The sequence below is a fragment of the Anopheles funestus genome, chromosome 2RL, assembly GCF_943734845.2.
Source record: "Anopheles funestus chromosome 2RL, idAnoFuneDA-416_04, whole genome shotgun sequence".
NCBI lineage: Eukaryota > Metazoa > Arthropoda > Insecta > Diptera > Culicidae > Anopheles > Anopheles funestus.
In genome coordinates this window covers 80892174-80910564 of record NC_064598.1, presented here as the reverse complement: position 1 = coordinate 80910564, position 18391 = coordinate 80892174, and the positions used below count along the sequence as shown (strand labels likewise).

The 18391-nt window shown below is 38.8% G+C and overlaps 1 protein-coding gene across 2 annotated transcripts in view; it reads right to left on the bottom strand.

The window, feature by feature from the left end:
• The window catches only part of LOC125761954 (uncharacterized), a 177867-nt gene that overhangs the window by 96091 nt on the left and 63385 nt on the right, over nt 1–18391 (bottom strand). For both annotated transcript variants that reach the window (XM_049423574.1, XM_049423575.1), the window contains 3 exons: nt 10185–10286; nt 9508–9596; nt 75–176 (listed from right to left, as the gene is read on the bottom strand). In XM_049423574.1, the coding sequence (XP_049279531.1) occupies nt 75–176; nt 9508–9596; nt 10185–10286 (293 nt within the window). The remainder of the gene's footprint in view (nt 1–74; nt 177–9507; nt 9597–10184; nt 10287–18391) is intronic.

Below are 18391 nucleotides of genomic sequence, written 5' to 3'. Positions count from 1 at the left end.
GTTGCTGCCAACAGTTGCATCACCAGTTTCGAAGGGGAAGCAGAACGGAACACTCAAGAGGATTCGATACTTACTCGAGGACGATATGCTCTGGTCACAGCGGCACACATCGAGACTGTCACTGGGTGAAATACACTGGCGAAAGCAGTCGTCGCCTTCCTTGTCGAGATTGCATCCTACGGGGGGAGAGTATCAAAAGAAGGGAAAGAGAAAAAAACAGTAAGAAAGTTGGTCAAATTTTCATCTTTCACAGTAAGTTTTGTCCTTTTCTGTAGGGTGATTCGTGGTGTTGTGGGTGTGGCACACTTGGTGGTATGGAACGCAACTTCAACCCTGAAAGATTGCATGATATGGAAAGAGAATGCTAAAAATAGTTTTCTGTCGGCAAAACGTAAGTCCATGGACCATTAACTTGGGGACAGTTTGATGCAGAAACCAACGATACATTGGACGGTGGTGGCGGTTGTATACCGAGTGGGCTGAAACCCAGCTAGAACTGTTCCATTCAGAGAAAGGTGTCACTCGGTGAAAGTCACCAGAACGGATAGAGTGAGTGAGATCACTTTTATTCCTTTGAACTTGAACAACTTCACTCGACACTTTAACTTTTGCTTTGCCGCGACACATTGCTGGGCAACAAAATATACTCCCTCAGAAAGAAATCATACAAATCCCTAACGAAGAGTAGAAGGAAGTGGTAGAATTTGTACCGCTTGTGGTGCAGAATCATAACAAAATAGGGGGGAGTGATTTAGACGTCGAGTCAGGGAGTAGTAGAAGCACGACAGTGACATCATCATTAGCCGTGAACAAAACGGTTTATTTACCATGCACTGAATATGAGTGCTCGATCTTGTCTTGTCCAACAAATACGGTCCATGGCCATCCCACTGGACGTGACGTCCCGCACGTGTGCCTGTTTGTGTTTTTGTGTGAATGTTGGCAGTGGTTTAATGATGAAGACCGCCACGCAAATGGTCGTAATGTCGGTCGGTAGTTGTGGAATAAATCGTTCCAGGATTATTTTCCATTTCAGCCTTCTTCAGTTCGAAGGGAACAAAAACACAGTTCGGCCCTAACAAAAAAAGAAAACCATCATATAAGATTCTTTTTGCGGACCCACACACACAAGATATGTCTGAAGATGGGGAGTATGGTTCCCCATTTGAGTGGCGCGGTGAGATGGGATCCGTACACGTAATGGTATTGTTATATTTTATGCTTATCATATCGAGCTCATCGCTACCTGCACCACCAGATATCGTATACGGGTGGGACGGAAATGAACTTACGCCACGAAAAGGTTCACGCTATCGGGCCCCGGAAGCTGCTGTAAAAGTGTTGTATGGTTTCTTCGTTCGCTTGGCAGCTGGCAACCAATTCCACTCAATCAGCCTTCCAAGCCTCCCCCACGGAGTGCTGGTCATTTACGCACAGTTATTCGGCTACCTGGAGCCGAGAAAAAAATATTTATGCCAGATACCCGCTATCGGATGGGACCTGCGTGGTCCCGCATCGCTAGGCATAAATCATTGGTTGGTAAATATTTAACGAAGGCACCAAACCAACGGTTGTGCGAGCGTGAAAATGGGTTTTTGGCTGCTGCTGATGTAATGGTTTGGGGGCGAAGAAAATAGCAATTTAAGCTTTACGGGTGTGTCCATTTCGTACCGCCGGGGTAAAGAATGTAGAGCTTTTATTTCTTTTGGGTCATTTTTTGTTTGTAGTCGGAAAGAGAGACGGGACACAATTTAGAATGATGTTTTACCGGCCAGAGAAAGTATGGAAAAGTTGGTATAAAAATATGGCAGTCATGATATGGAACTGATTACTTTACTACATTTTTTAATAAGGTGATATGTATGGCAAATATATGAAATTGGTCCCATGGTGCAGTTGATAAACGTGCTGCCAAATGTGACATATCATTGTTCGTCCCTCCATAAAGCTGGAAGTTGCTGAAGGGACTTCAAAAACTAATGTAAAAAAAGTAATGACAAATACCATCACGCGCATAATGATCACATAATAATTTATTGAAATATATTTCTCGCTTTGTGAAATGTTCTTTGACAAATGGTAAGTTTTAGTTAATTGAAATGAAAAAATATGAAAAATGGACTATATTTCAACATAATATTTCGAAAGATAAAAGAAGTCCCAAACGGCTGTTGTTGCTTTATTTAGCTAATTAAAAAAAAACTTTTAGGTTCCAGCTATACAAGAATTACAAGGAATTTTTAAGGAATAATATTTCACTAAGCGACGTCTTAAGGCAATCCCTTTAAGTTAATTCTAGAATTATTACGCTTGATAGAATGATAACTTTTCCCAGAACAGAAATCATTTTATAGCCTCATTGACAGCAAGAGCACTTAAGCACTCCAATGGTGATTGAACAAGATATTGAGATTTGTAGTTAATACACCATGCAGAAGTGCCATAATGCCACTTATTTACTTGTGTTATCCTAAAACCTCAAGAGATCCCCAAGAACCATTCATTGTTTTCGTTGACTTTATTTACCCGCAGCGGAAAAGTCTACTGTTAGCTAAATTAAATTGATTTTCATGTTTCCCCATTGACCGCTACACAAAACAAGCACCATACAGAAAAACTTTTTCCTGATGGAAATTATGTTGTGGCTGCAAAATATCACGATTTATTCTACCGTAAACAATAAAGTACAAAATACAGCAAAAAAAAAGCAAAAAAGCTGCACGAAACAAAACCAAACCTGTTACAAACATCATTATTGTACAACCGAACAAGACCAACTGTTGTACCCGGTTGAAGAAATATAAATTTTATCACCGCTTGGCGTTGATTCCATCCGGTACCAGACTTACGCAAAACTCAATTCAAGGGCTGGTTTACAGTGAAAGGAAAAACTTTTTCTCACCTTAGCCACAATTATCCCTCCATCCGCTGGCAGGGTACGGCCAGCATCAGCAACGTTTATCGGCCCACCGGAATGGAAAGTATTGTCCAAAGTTGATTTACGACATAATTAATGTCGTTTTCACTTCCGACGCACAAAGTTCCGACGTTGGCAGGGGGCGTTTTTCATCTTTTCATCTTTTCTTTTTTTTGCTGCCAGAATCCTATGTCCTATGACTTCACTTAAGGTGAAATTTCTGAATCCAACCAAAAAAAAAAAAACGCAGCACTACATTCAATCTTTCGCTGGAATGAATTATTGACTTCCGATCGATGGGGTGAAACATTTGTCGCCAAATTTTTGCCAAATCCAAAACGTGTCGTGAATGTTTTTTTTCTGGCAATTCTTTTTATAAGCGCAATCCTGCTATGGTGATTTCGTGGAAGAAAATCTTTCCGTCCGCACGTCTTCCGACAGCTGGGAATGAAGCAAGTCGGACGGTTTAGCCAATTTCTTGTGGATTAAAATGGCATTCCGAAACCGTTTTCTTTCAACCGAACAATGCAACCGAGGTAGGATCGGGTTTTTTTTACATCCTTGCCGGGATTTATCCAGGCTAAACTTTCTCGCTCTTTCGTACTTTTGGCAAACATCAGCGTGTGACAATATTCGCCCTTCGCCCAACGACCCGGCAACGACGCTCAGACGGTCGCCGTTGTGGTCGTAATAAATTATGAAACTTTCCCAAATAAAACAGCAATAAATCTTGTTAATTTGCTGATGAGGAAGTGCAAAGTAGATGCTTCACCAGTACTGACGTCCACCAGTGCGGCGTCCCATCCCACTGGGGACTCGTCTAAGCCGGTGGATGATTTTTCTTCACCATTTGCGCTTCTGTCAGTAGCATTCATTTCGTATTCGCCCACCAACGGGTTGGAATGCCGGAAGTAAAACTCTTCCATAGAAGCAAGAAAAAAAACTTCATTTCGGGAGTCATGAAAATGAGGCCACACACACTTAAATATAAGTGTAAGCTTATGCATACGGAGAAGCATAAGGAGAGTTAATATAAAGATTTGCTGTGGGAAAATGCTGCGAACTGATTGCTGCGCTTTTAAGTAACACATGGAAAGGTGTGTATTTATGTATGTGTGTGAAAATACACTCATACATCCACACAAATACGTAGCTTCACCATAAGGCAGATGTGGAAATTGACATTCAGAGTTCCGTAGACGAAGGTGTTTCGACAGCCAGAGTTTATTGCGTTTTGACGTGCTACCTGTATCGCCTCCATTTTGTACTGCCTGCTAGGCACACAAATAAGTGAACTTGGCTTGACTTGACGCGAAGCTTAAGCAGTCAGCCTGTTGAGCAAAGCTTTTGAAAATCCAATTAAAATTTTATACCTTTTGCAAAACTCCGTAGCGGTTGTTTGGTGGTTTCCGTGGAAAACGCAGAACAAAAGCTGAACGGTAGCATCGAAAGGCCAGCGGCAAAAGTCGAAAAAGGTGGTGTGCATTAAGATGAAAGTTTAAAATAGTTTTTATTGCATTGCAATATGGTGGTCGAGGAAAGTGTAAGTGGTACGGCGACAAGCAAATGGAAGATTTTTTTTTTTGAGTCATAATGTACCAGGCGAATTGTAAGATTGGAATGACATTTTGTGAAGGTGATTTTTATGTTTTCTTTTTTGTTACGTATCTGACTGATGGAGCTTTGTAAGTGTTTGTTTACATCAAATTTTCGTCATAAAATTTACTTACATAAAACAAATCAATTATTACAAAATTTGAGTGTTTTCGTGTTTTTTTTTAAATTTGTGTAAATATATTTCAACATAAAAGAAGTTTGAAAATGATAATATATTTTTCACTAACATTCAAGCATCATAAAGCAAAACAAGTATCCATATTCATGCGGAGAAAAAAATAAACTCTCCAACGAAAGCATTTCATACAGTTAGAATATAAATTATTCGTTCCAAAATATTGATATGTATGCGCGCCATGTATTTTTTGTAAAAGCTCTTCAAATCTTGAAGTGCACCTATCCGGGACAGAATCGTACAGATTGGTTACAAAATGTAATGCACAAACGAGTGCGGAATCGTTGATCGTTGATCGAAACTAGTTTCAATTATTTAAAATAAATAAAAAATTATATATCCACTTCGATGCTGAATCAGAGCGGACGACTGTGACATACACAGAATCACATATAGGGTACCAGAGAATACATTCTACCTACCGGACGAACATGTCCACGTTCATACTACACAAAACTGCCACAATGTGAAGTGGTTGACGAGCTACCGTTAAGGGATGATTTAAATAATACGTAACACTGCCAGCGTTACACATTGTTACGATAGGGATGGATGGGGTCAAAAATTCACGATTCTTGCGTTACGTACTAGTTGAATCATCCCCAAAGCTATTTCTTTCGTTGATTTTTTTTCTCTTCTCCCGATGCAGTTTTTTTCCACCGTGAATGTCACCATTGAGTGGCATAAATTTCGCCATCGCCACTACAAACGAAACTCGATTCCGTTCGTCCCGGCCACTTTTTGGGAGTGCTGAAGTGGTGGAAAAGTTTTTTTCGTTCCTTCCCTTCAGCTGAGCGACGTTTTTCATTCAATTTTTTATGAAATGTGTACGCAACATTTTCTACATTCGGTACACTGGCCCGGGCAGAGAATGGTTGGTAGTTGACGTGCTTTATGGTGTTTTTTTTTCTTTTTTTTATTTACTTTTTCGAAGAAGACGCTACCTGAGCATCTGGCTCCCAACAGGATCTGGTGGCGTTCCTTTTTTGCCTTCCTCGAAAAGTTGTATATTACGTTTACAAAGTTGTCTAAAAGAGGGTGAAGCAATTGTGGAGCAGTCAAATGTTCACCCTCTACCCCCCTCCCCCCCAACGAATCGAACCAAGAGGAGCAAAAAGGCAATAAGATAGGGCTGATATATCTTGATCTCAAAGTACCGACAACCAAAGAGGATAGCACAAACTTAATAAAAATTATTGAATTTTATCTTAATAACTTTTGGTGAAATTCATTTTTATGACTTTTATCATCGTACCTGGCGGGGAAAGTAGTGAGTCTCGAAGTAGGGGTCCAATATTCTCGGTTCGGTTTGCTTGTTTGTCCTTAAAGGGATGAACCGAGCAAACAGGTGCAAACAAAACTTACTCTTTGCATTCGTTATCATTTTCTGTCTTTTCTTGTTCGATGTAATTCGATATAATTTCTATTTTCAATTTGAAGCAAACATTTAATCGATCATCATCGTCCAAAGTAACATGGATGTTCAATGTTCTATACATCCCCATCCAAGCTTTTCCCCCATCCAAGCTTTTACTTTCGCGGAAACGGAGACAGTTTGATGCTTGGAATGTGATGTTAAGCGAAGCTTCTTTTTATGATGAATTCAATGAGTCTCACTCGATCAAACGTCGATGCAACAGGCGAACTGGAACGAAAGTTCGTTCCTACCATGTGTAAACAATGTTCCTTGAATAATTCATACCGAATTTAGATGCGTTAGGCAGAATTGATTTTACAACCAAAAGGGAGAAAATGTAAGCGGGCAGTGACGAATATGAGCGAGGGTAAACTTTGACAAAAATCGATTACACACGTTTTTCCATTTTTTTTAGTTTTTTCTACATTCACAACAGTTAGTTTTCACAAAGCAAATAATGATATTTCCATTATTAATATTTTAAACAACAAGAAATAAAGAGAAGAATAAAAAAGAGAACTCTCACAGATTGATCAATATGACATAAAATGTTTAAGCTAATACAACGCTTTAAATTCCTTATTTTTTTTATAAAATTTTAAATTTTGAGGCTTATATAGGTCCCAAAAACAACGATTCAAACCGTCAAAGAAGATTAGAAATTACCATGTGATTAGAATAGAGCTATAAGTATCTGATCGAACCTGCAAAACTATCAAAACTTTGAAACCGGTTTGAACCGAACTAAAAGCATCGGATTGAACTTTTATATCGGATCTTTGAAACGGACATAATTTGAACCTAAAGTAAAGTGAACCTGAGTAGCTTTAAAAAACAGCATCTGCTTTCGTTCTATGTAGCAGTATAAAGTAATGGTTGGATATCACCCAATTTTCGTTTCTCAATCGAAATGGATTCGTTGATTGCAAAGATGATCCAGAAACATTCCCGAACTCTACCGACCCGATCATCAATTTTAAGCATTTCATTTTAATTAATGAAGATCAATGATTCGTATCATCTATCCGCGGGTTGACTTTTTCCCGTACGCGAATCGGCGGGCAGCCATTCGTCATTACTAATTGCCACCTAATGAGTGGCCCGTTTCGAGTTAATCAATAAAATAACACTCAATTACAGCAAACGATGGCGCGCTGGATTAGATTGATTTCGACAAGCGCACAATTTTGCATTTGGTGCGTCCAAACTTTGCTCCACAGCAGTTGGGACAGCAGCAAAATGGTAATGCACTAAATCAAGTTAATTGCTTCCAAGTGCTACCGAATGGTTCGCTTACAACTTTGATCATCGGCCATTAAACTGGAGCGTTGGAAATTTAGAAGCTTTCCGCATCCGCATCAACTAAGATCATTTTTTGGAGTTATTTCCATTTACATGATAATGAATGCTTAGTGGCGGTAGGAGAATGAATGGAAATGCGTCCGAACATGTTGCACAGGCTAACATTGTAGAAACGATTTTCTTAGAACAATGAAATTTATGCATTTTATTTAAACAACTCACGCAAGGCTTTTGTTTCAAACATTCATGTAGACGATTCATTTAAAAATGTTTCACAGCCCATAAACAATACGCTTGTCAGTTTTAATGATCTGCTTTTGTGTTGTATTTAGCAAGAGTTTAGCCTCGAAGAATGTTCGTCTGGAAACTCGATATTGTTTCGCTTGAAGAAAAAAAAAAATCCTATCAAACCATAATTTGGCCTCAAAATAATTCACCAACCTAAGCCAACTTTACCTTCTATCTATCTTTCGGGATAGATTGGTACGCATGCTTTGACCCTTGGTGTTCATTTTCTTTGAATTTTTCTTTTGCTTAAAACACAGCTTATTTTCTTGTCAAACCACAGGATGCCACCCTAGTGCCGTAGCTTTCAGGAGTATGTAGAGGAACAGGCAGCCAGGACAAGCTAAGCCAACCATGTATATGTAACAAGCAACGACCCTAACCATCGTACCGAAACCGAACCTCAAAAGGCGACCGGACCGTCTCGGCATGTACGACAGGTGGCAGGAAGTGCTCAATATGCGAAACAAGCTCCACGGGTGTCTAAGTACTGTGCACCCGCACCGGTACCGAACGTTGGAGGGCTGATTTAATTAAAGATAAGAATCAATTTCGTTTCGTTTTCAAAATTATTTTCTGACATTTACCATCCACAGCTGCTGGCGTCCACGCTTCCGAGAAGCGTTTTACCGGAGGATCCTTTTGATTTTCCGGGCCCGTCCGATCGGAATTTTCGTTTAATCGCTCTTCCCCAAATGGGTACCGAGAAGCACAAAACCATTTCTCCCTCGTTGGGTGGTGGTACGCACCGATGTTCACCGAAGGGTCCAACGTTGTTGAGCGGAATAAAGCTCCGACCAGTTTGAAGTACTGGGCGCCTCCATTTTCTTGTGGCATTCTACGGAACACGCCTCCCTGCTTTAGGAGGGTGCGTGTTTTTGAACATAAAATCAGTTTTCTATGAAATTCAGGTCAGCAGGTAAGTGAGCCGACCGGTATGGCAGATGGTAAGTGCAGTGCCGGCTGGAACAATCGAGCAACATGATTGAGAACAGCTTTTATTAGTATGACAAGTTGGCACCCTTTGTCCGGGGTTTCGTTTCCCTTTCCGTAAGGATAAGAAGTGTGGGATGTGATGTGGCTCCAGTGCAAAGATATTGTTTTCCACAAGCGATACAAGGCTGACTGGAGACGTGTGATGTACATGTCCGTGTACATGATACGCACCTGTGCGCTAAGGACTTTCCATTCAAGGACAATAAGAAGGGAAAGCGTTGTACAGTCTGCTGGAACAGTTGAGAATCATCCATTAGAGATGAAAATATTACATGATAATATTTTACAGTACAAGCAAGCATCGTGCAACAATGATGAAACATTTAACCTTGAAAAAAATGTTAAAACTTGTTTTTATATATGGAAAATATGTCACAGCCTTAATCATCTTTTCATACAGCCAATCGATCCAGAATATAAAAAAAAACACTTAAAAACTCACAAAATTTCCATTTAAAATTGAAAATCACTACACTGTTTACCGTTCAGTGTTCAACCAGCCAGTTGTCAGCAACAATCCAGGGTATACAAGAGAAGGCAGATTATCGTGGCAAGATGACAGTCGTTAAAGTGGCTAATTAATTAAAATCCTCTTTCATCAGCATTTCTTGAACACTTTCAGGAGAAATTTGTCCACAGAAAGGTGAAGAAAATTAGTATGCGGGTGTAAATGGGGGCTGGGGGAAAAGACGATACCTCTCTCACCATCGTCAATGCATCAACGGCATTCAGTGGGCTGAAGTTGAGTGTGGATGGATGGCTGCAAAAGGATGTTTACCGAAGAGTGCTCACACTTACCTGTGACCTCATCGTACTCGTTGATCTCACACCGTTTGCCCTTGTAGCCGGCCGGGCAGATGCAGATGATGGCGTTGTCACCGATATGCCTGCAAAAGCAGTAGAATGACACAAGCCATGTTTAGCGCCTATGTTTTGTTAATGAGCGAAGGTTTTCTGCTTTAAGACACACACACACACACACAACAAAAGTGAGGAGGAGTTGAGAAAGTTGGGAATGGTAGGGAAATGGTGTGTCATTAATATTGCAGCTTTCAGTACGGTTGTGGTTGATGGGCGGGTGAAAGGACAATCTCATAAAGTGTAAAATGATGAAGCATACATTTAACGCTAAAAGCTGTTCCAAAATGTGCTTGTGAATGGTGGGGGAGAGGTAACTAACGATTAGTATTATGTTAGTATATAATTAACAGGGAATTATGGTGCACTGATGGAGACGCCTGGTTGTTGATAACCGGGGTGGCAAAAAAGAACTTAACGAAAAGGTTCTACGAAACACGGTAAACATAAAGGTAATAAAAAAGAAAAGTAAACTTATATTGAAAAAAAATATGATAAAAAAAAATCTGGTCTGGTCGGAATCTGGATATGATACAAAAAAAAATGATTCTTTAAAAAAAATAAAGTTAAAACAAACGAAAAAACTACCAACAATCCTATAGCTAAATAACACTTACTTGCACGTGCCACCATTCTCACAGACGGTCGCATCCTTACAGAGCGGACCATCACCACAATCGGGACCACTAAATCCAGCATAGCAGTCACAATAGTACGATCTGAAAGTAAAGCGAATAAAAGCAAAAGGATTTAAATCGATGGCACCAAACGCAACCCAAAAAAACGACGGACACTTTCATTGCTAGGTTTAACAAGCAAACGCCCCGTTGACAAGTAAACGTAAAATTCCAACTGAGAAGAATGACGGAAAAATCGTGTCCTTTCAATGCTGCACCGTATGTTTGTACAAGCGGATATGGTACAGCGATTCGGTACGTACGGAAAGAAAACGTACAATGCATCTTCCGATTACCGGCGAAGGGCTAACGCGAGGGAGAAAAAAAAAGAAACTAAACGTAAAATACATTTCCGAAAAATGAAAAAAAAACCGATACAGTGAACTGTTTGATGGAAGCGGCTTTTGTCGCTCCAAAGCATCGTTGCATCCTCGGAAGGTGTTTGTTAAACCCTCGATAAAGGATACCACGGTGGTTTATTTCTTGTCTGCATCGGAGCAGAAAACCCTTTGGCCGACGAATAAGGTGAAAGGAAGAATGCAAAATTATTTGCCGCGGAATAGCAGCCTCCGGATTGACATACCTTCTCAAGTGACAATCGTGCCTGAATTTTCCAACAAACGGAAAAGCTCACATACACACACCCTCGTCTTTCCAATGGTGAAAAGCAAATAAGTTTAACCGCACCTTTTTTTTCGTCTGTCGCTCAGTCTAAAACCATCGTGTCCGCCATTGACATTTTGCCGAACCAGTTTGCGCGTCAGTAAATCTATTTTTATTAACTTTGCGGCAAAATTTATTGTGCTTTCATGAATATTCATTCCTGGTGAGTGTGTGTGCACGCGTACCGCATTAGCATCGCTTTTACTGTTTTCCCTCCATTTCGGAGCGTTGTTTGAGGCTGTTGTCTATGTCTCACCAAGACCAAGATTAAGAGCCCGTTACCGTTCCGGGTACGGCGCTAGGAAGGCGTGAAAAGCCCGGCCAAGTGTGCGGTGAGAAAGCAAATGTGCCACGATCATCGTACGTACCCGCCTTACGCACCAAACCGGCCATATACTTGCGGTTGTTTCGTTCCAATCTTTTTCACTGTCTTCCTCGCCCATTGTTGAAGCCCATTTTGTTTTTCCCCTTTAAAGGAATGGCTAAGGGTGGAAGGTTCATTTGACCCCAATGGTTTTACCATCTGTTTGTTGGATATTTTCGCTCACAACAGCGACTTTTACGGTGTTGTGCTTTTTGTTGGTTTGGTTTTGGTTCTTCACCCATTCATACTCACTTGCTTCGCATCCCCGAGGGGAGACAAATGAATTCACATTCTTTCGCGACCACAAGCCGCATCCATTTTTTTTTCTTTCTGGTTGTCTCATTCTCAGAAACGTGTTTTCCTTTTTCTTTTTTTCCGGACTCACGCGTTGTATCGGGGGAGTAAGAAATTCAATTTGTGACGATTCGTTAGACGGCTGACGGCAGAAAAAAATAGTAGACGCGACAAATCCTGTCCGAACATCCGGACTGGGGTATGACAACATGTAATCCTTTAGCTGGTGCTTAAGGTACATTCTAATGCACCCGACAGAAAGGGAATGATTCGGGAAGGGTTCCGGCAAAACAAAAACGCTCTCAAGCTAAACCTAAAGCCATCTACTTTGCCGTGCGGTATCGTGCTTAAGGATTTCAATTGGCTTTGTGAGGAAAAGTTTTATTTTTGTAGCATGCGCTCAAATATTATTCTCCATATTTATCGGGTGTTTGTTTTTGTTTAGGTGCTATTCGGTAAGTGGGGAACAATTGTGAATAAGTTTGGTGTGGGAGCACTTTCTTTATTTACTTTTTGTTGAGCGTATGAGCTCCGAAATTTAGACGTCTTTGAATAAATGTGGAGCATTAAAAAAGTTTTTACATGCAATCAACATGCACGTGAATAAGGACGTTTGAATGGAGTACTTAAGAGATTCAATTTGAAAATGCTTTTTGTTTAATCTTACTTTCGTTTGTAATTTTGTTTCTAGGATTGTAAATAGAATAAGTAAATAAATAATGCGCATAATATTATACCTTAGGAATATGTATTTAAACTGAATATATGTGAACGATTGTCCCAGAATTGTTTTGTGCAAACTCCAGTACAATTTTATATTAGTAAACAAACATGGCGAAGTTTGTTTGGAACGTATAGTTTGGAGCCTCTCAATGACTTACTAACATGTGCCTGCTGCAAGAGTTCTTTAAACCGCTGACGGTCGAATTTCGTTATCGCATTGGATAACTATCCATTATCAAATACCATTGTACCAATACAGTTTTTGCGAATCACACATCCTCTGTTCAGGTGGACGATCTGGAAGGACTTTACATAGCAGGGGGTGTCGTTGGGTGACATTCGAATGAATGGACCAATCGAAAAAGCCTGGCGAGTCTAATGATATGTACGATAGTGCGTTCAGCGTCATTCTGAACATTGTCCTTCTGAATATATTTCTCTCGAACGTAGCAAACCGCGTTTCATCAGTTTTGGATACATCAGTTTTGGTATTTGAGTAATGCATTGATCGTCAAGACCGCTTACCAGCCAGCACGCTAACTTAATGATATTGTCGATGCTTAGTTAAGGATTTGTCACATACCAATGATATCCATATCATAAGCGTTTGTCAAGATCTGGATTGGCTTACAGAAGATAGTCCTCGAATAGGACCACTTCCTAGTCGCAGATGGACCTCTCTAGCGATAGGCTGCCGAGTAGACAAGCTTGTCCATCTTATTGGCGCAATCTAAACAAAGGATCCTGATGGATTTTTCACTTAAATTATCGAAATATAGGTATATTATTAATTTATATATATAATTTTAAATGATTCACTAAATACATCAACTAATGGCGCATATAATTCAACATACAAAAGTAATATTGAATAGAACGTTTAATTAAAATGCATCTACATTCAACGATGACCAATTTATGATATAATTCAATAACAAACAATTAACAAAACTTTATCTGGATCATATTCTTTAGTTGATGCTACCCTCTTACATCAATTAAAACAAAGTAGTTCGACGCAATAATTTACAGCAGCAAATCCTCCATCGAGCATATTACAAATTACTTCAAGAGGCTTGCACATTCATGCAGATTTGCATACGGTTTCATTTCAATCAATAATTAATAACCATAATTTCCATAATGGGTGCGATCATTGTAATCACACTTTTAGCGGTCCCAAATCCCGGTCATAACCGTCCATCCAGGCTAAAGCTGGACAGCAGCAAACCACTGTACAGTGTCCACTTCATTACACACTTGTCCGGTGAGTGTGGTTTTCTGGACGGAGCATTTAATGACTCACCGTCGGTGTCCAACTTCGCCCGGGTTGGGACGGGCATGTGTATATGTGTGCAAAACAATCAACGCGAATCATAATCAAGTCAAGTGCCATCGAGATGATGAAGTCGTCGGCAGGAAAACTGCCTCTACGGTGCGTATGCATAAACATTGCATGTACAAAAGCAATGGCAAAAAAGAAGACAGACAAAAAAACGTTTTGCGTAAAATGAGCGACAACCGTTGAAGGAGAGAATAAATAAAACACGAACACAGAACTGAAACTGAATCACGATGATAATCAACAGCTCGCCACACAAACTGTCCCTGCAGTGTGTGGTTGGGTTCATTTTTGCGTCTCATCGCACAACTGCGGGAACCATTAGTCTACCGTGGGGCCCCCGAGTGAACCCACAAAACCCGGAAGCACATAATTTATTAACGAATCATTGCTCGACACTCGTACGTCACTGCCAGAAATGGCCACATTCGCATCACATGTCCACCCATCCAGTAATGGTGGCAAATCGCGCGCAGAGGCCATTTTTCTTGCTTTCCTCCCGGTCGCTAGTTTCGCCATTTTTTGTTTCGTTCTTCTACGTACTTCCTTTTTCGTTGTCGGAATCGTTCTATATACGGCCGAAGAGAGTACGAGGCCGGACGGGTAATAAATGGCCTCGACTTCACTGCACATCACACACGGAATCGATGTCCCTTACGGTGGGTATCGCTTCTTGTGCGTCCGTGTCCGGGATGTTGATGCGTTTTAATTCATGACCGCGGGTGAGAAAATGGCCTCAAGCGCCATTAAACGCTTAACGGACAAGCAGCACATTGGTGACAACGGATGGCAAAAGCGGCCATACAATCAGTCGTTTCGGTGAGATCATTTTCCGCCTCATTTCGACGAAAACATGAAGACATGGCGAGTGTCGCCATACATTGATCTGTGTATACCTTCTGCAACCTCAAGTCGCGTACTATCAATTTATTCTTTCAATACCGGTCCAGGAAATGGATGTGGTACGTTTCGCCTCCAAGATCGTTTTACGACAAATGGAGCAAAAAATGTTCGCACGTGCGCAACGTGAAACGATTTGCGTTAAATATTGTTTGTTTGAACGATTTTTCCTCTATTGGACTATTTTTAGTACGATGAAAGAGCACGATATATGAATGTGACCAGAAGCCTATTCGTGAACAGACTTTACGATCGAAGCATTAATGTGATTCGTTGAAAATTAAACACGATGCACAATTTATGAAATATTATATCACAACTAGTGTTGGGTCAAGAGCGAAAGAGGTACCTCAATCGTTCCGCTCATCATATTGTGCGCGCGCCTGCACAGCCCACAGGAAAAAGAGGTAGCTCCGTACGGAGCGCTACACGCAGAAGCGTTTGTGCGAAGCGCTCCCATTTGAAATTTCCCGAGGCTTTAGCCTAAGGAAAAATCTGCAAAATTTTAAAAATTGTATTATTTTAATGCGAATTGTTTTAAATAAGTTTCTTTTAACTAAAATAATGATTTAAATAAAAAACAGAATAGAAAATCAGAAAAAAAATTAAAAAAATTTCAACTCAAAATTTCATAAGGCTTACCCCTTACGTTTTATATGAGAATTTGCAAAAAAAATGAAATTGATTTATTTTAATGCCAATTGGTTGCAATGAGTTTCTTTTCACTCAAGTAATGCTTTAAATAAAAAAAAGAGTGAAAAATAATAAAAAAATCAAAAAATTCAAAAACATGAAAATTTACTAAAGCTCATTTTTGTGCAGATTTTTAGCTATAACTCGGCCGGTATCCAACGGATCGCCAATCTTTAACCTGTGGTCGATAGATGGCACCAATGGCTACATTATCTTCTTGGACGACCATGCCCTCAGATGTCTGTGTCAGAAGTTATTCGAGGAACCAAGTTCCTTACCCTGTTTGAGAAAATGTAAAATGTTCCTTATTTTTCTGCAATTCAGCAAAATTTTTAAATGTGATATATTTTAATGCGAATTTGTTGCAATAAATTTCTTTTCACTCAAATAATGCTTTAAACTAAAAAAAGAATAAAAAATCAGAAAAAAATTTCAAAAAAATTTTCCACTCGAAAATTTCATAAGGGGTACCCCTTACGTTTTTTTTGAGAAATTTTGCAAAAAAAATAAAATTGATTTTTTTTAATGCCAATTGGTTGCAATAAGTTTCTTTTCACTCAAATAACGCTTTAAATAAAAAACAGAATAAAAAATTATAAAAATATTACAAAATTAGAAAAATTAGAAAATTTCGTAAAGCTCATTTTTGCGCCAATTTTTAGCTATAACTCGGCCGGTATCCAACGGATCGCCAATCTTTAACTTGTGGTAGATAGATGGCACCAATGGCTACATTATCTTCTTGGACGACCATGCCCTCAGATGTCTGTGCCAGAAGTTATTCGAGGAACCAAGTTCCTTACCCTGTTTGAGAAAATGTAAAATTTTCCTCATTTTTGCGCCAAGTTTTAGCTATAACTCGGTCGGTATCCAACGGATCGCCAATCTTTAACTTGTGGTAGATAGATGGCACCAATGGCTACATTATCTTCTTGGACGACCATGCCCTCAGATGTCTGTGCCAGAAGTTATTCGAGGAACCAAGTTCCTTACCCTGTTTGAGAAAATGTAAAATTTTCCTCATTTTTCTGCAATTCAGCAAAATTTTTAAATGTGATATATTTTAATGCGAATTTGTTGCAATAAGTTTCTTTTCACTCAAATAATGCTTTAAACTAAAAAAAGAATAAAAAATCAGAAAAAAATTTCAAAAAAATTTTCCACTCGAAAATTTCATTTTACGTTTTTTTTTGAGAAATTTTGCAAAAAAAATAAAATTGATTTTTTTTAATGCCAATTGGTTGCAATAAGCTTCTTTTCACTCAAATAATGCTTTAAATAAAAAACAGAATAAAAAATTATAAAAAAATTAAAAAATTAGAAAAATTAGAATATTTCATAAAGCTCATTTTTGCGCCAGTTTTTAGCTATAACTCGGCCGGTATCCAACGGATCGCCAATCTTTAACTTGTGGTAGATAGATGGCACCAATGGCTACATTATCTTCTTGGACGACCATGCCCTCAGATGTCTGTGCCAGAAGTTATTCGAGGAACCAAGTTCCTTACCCTGTTTGAGAAAATGTAAAATTTTCCTCATTTTTGCGCCAATTTTTAGCTATAACTCGGCCGGTATCCAACGGATCGCCAATCTTTAACTTGTGGTAGATAGATGGCACCAATGGCTACATTATCTTCTTGGACGACCATGCCCTCAGATGTCTGTGCCAGAAGTTATTCGAGGAACCATGTTCCTTACCCTGTTTGAGAAAATGTAAAATTTTCCTCATTTTTGCGCCAAGTTTTAGCTATAACTCGGTCGGTATCCAACGGATCGCCAATCTTTAACTTGTGGTCGATAGATGGCACCAATGGCTACATTATCTTCTTGGACGACCATGCCCTCAGATGTCTGTGCCAGAAGTTATTCGAGGAACCAAGTTCCTTACCCTGTTTGAGAAAATGTAAAATGTTCCTTATTTTTCTGCAATTCAGCAAAATTTTTAAATGTGATATATTTTAATGCGAATTTGTTGCAATAAGTTTCTTTTCACTCAAATAATGCTTTAAACTAACAAAAGAATAAAAAATCAGAAAAAAATTTCAAAAAAATTTTCCACTCGAAAATTTCATAAGGGGTACCCCTTACGTTTTTTTTGAGAAATTTTGCAAAAAAAATAAAATTGATTTTTTTTAATGCCAATTGGTTGCAATAAGTTTCTTTTCACTCAAATAATGCTTTAAATAAAAAACAGAATAAAAAATTATAAAAAAATTAAAAAATTAAAAAACTTAGAATATTTCATAAAGCTCATTTTTGCGCCAAGTTTTAGCTATAACTCGGTCGGTATCCAACAGATCGCCAATCTTTAACTTGTGGTCGATAGATGGCACCAATGGCTACATTATCTTCTTGGACGACCATGCCCTCAGATGTCTGTGCCAGAAGTTATTCGAGAAACCAAGTTCCTTACCCTTGTTCCTTGTTTGAGAAAATGTAAAATGTTCCTTATTTTTCTGCAATTCAGCAAAATTTTTAAATGTGATATATTTTAATGCGAATTTGTTGCAATAAGTTTCTTTTCACTCAAATAATGCTTTAAACTAAAAAAAGAATAAAAAATCAGAAAAAAATTTCAAAAAAATTTTCCACTCGAAAATTTCATAAGGGGTACCCCTTACGTTTTTTTTGAGAAATTTTGCAAAAAAAATAAAATTGATTTTTTTTAATGATAATTGGTTGCAATAAGTTTCTTTCCACTCAAATAACGCTTTAAATAAAAAACAGAATAAAAAATTATAAAAATATTACAAAATTAGAAAAATTAGAAAATTTCGTAAAGCTCATTTTTGCGCCAATTTTTAGCTATAACTCGGCCGGTATCCAACGGATCGCCAATCTTTAACTTGTGGTAGATAGATGGCACCAATGGCTACATTATCTTCTTGGACGACCATGCCCTCAGATGTCTGTGCCAGAAGTTATTCGAGAAACCAAGTTCCTTACCCTTGTTCCTTGTTTGAGAAAATGTAAAATGTTCCTTATTTTTCTGCAATTCAGCAAAATTTTTAAATGTGATATATTTTAATGCGAATTTGTTGCAATAAGTTTCTTTTCACTCAAATAATGCTTTAAACTAAAAAAAGAATAAAAAATCAGAAAAAAATTTCAAAAAAATTTTCCACTCGAAAATTTCATAAGGGGTACCCCTTACGTTTTTTTTGAGAA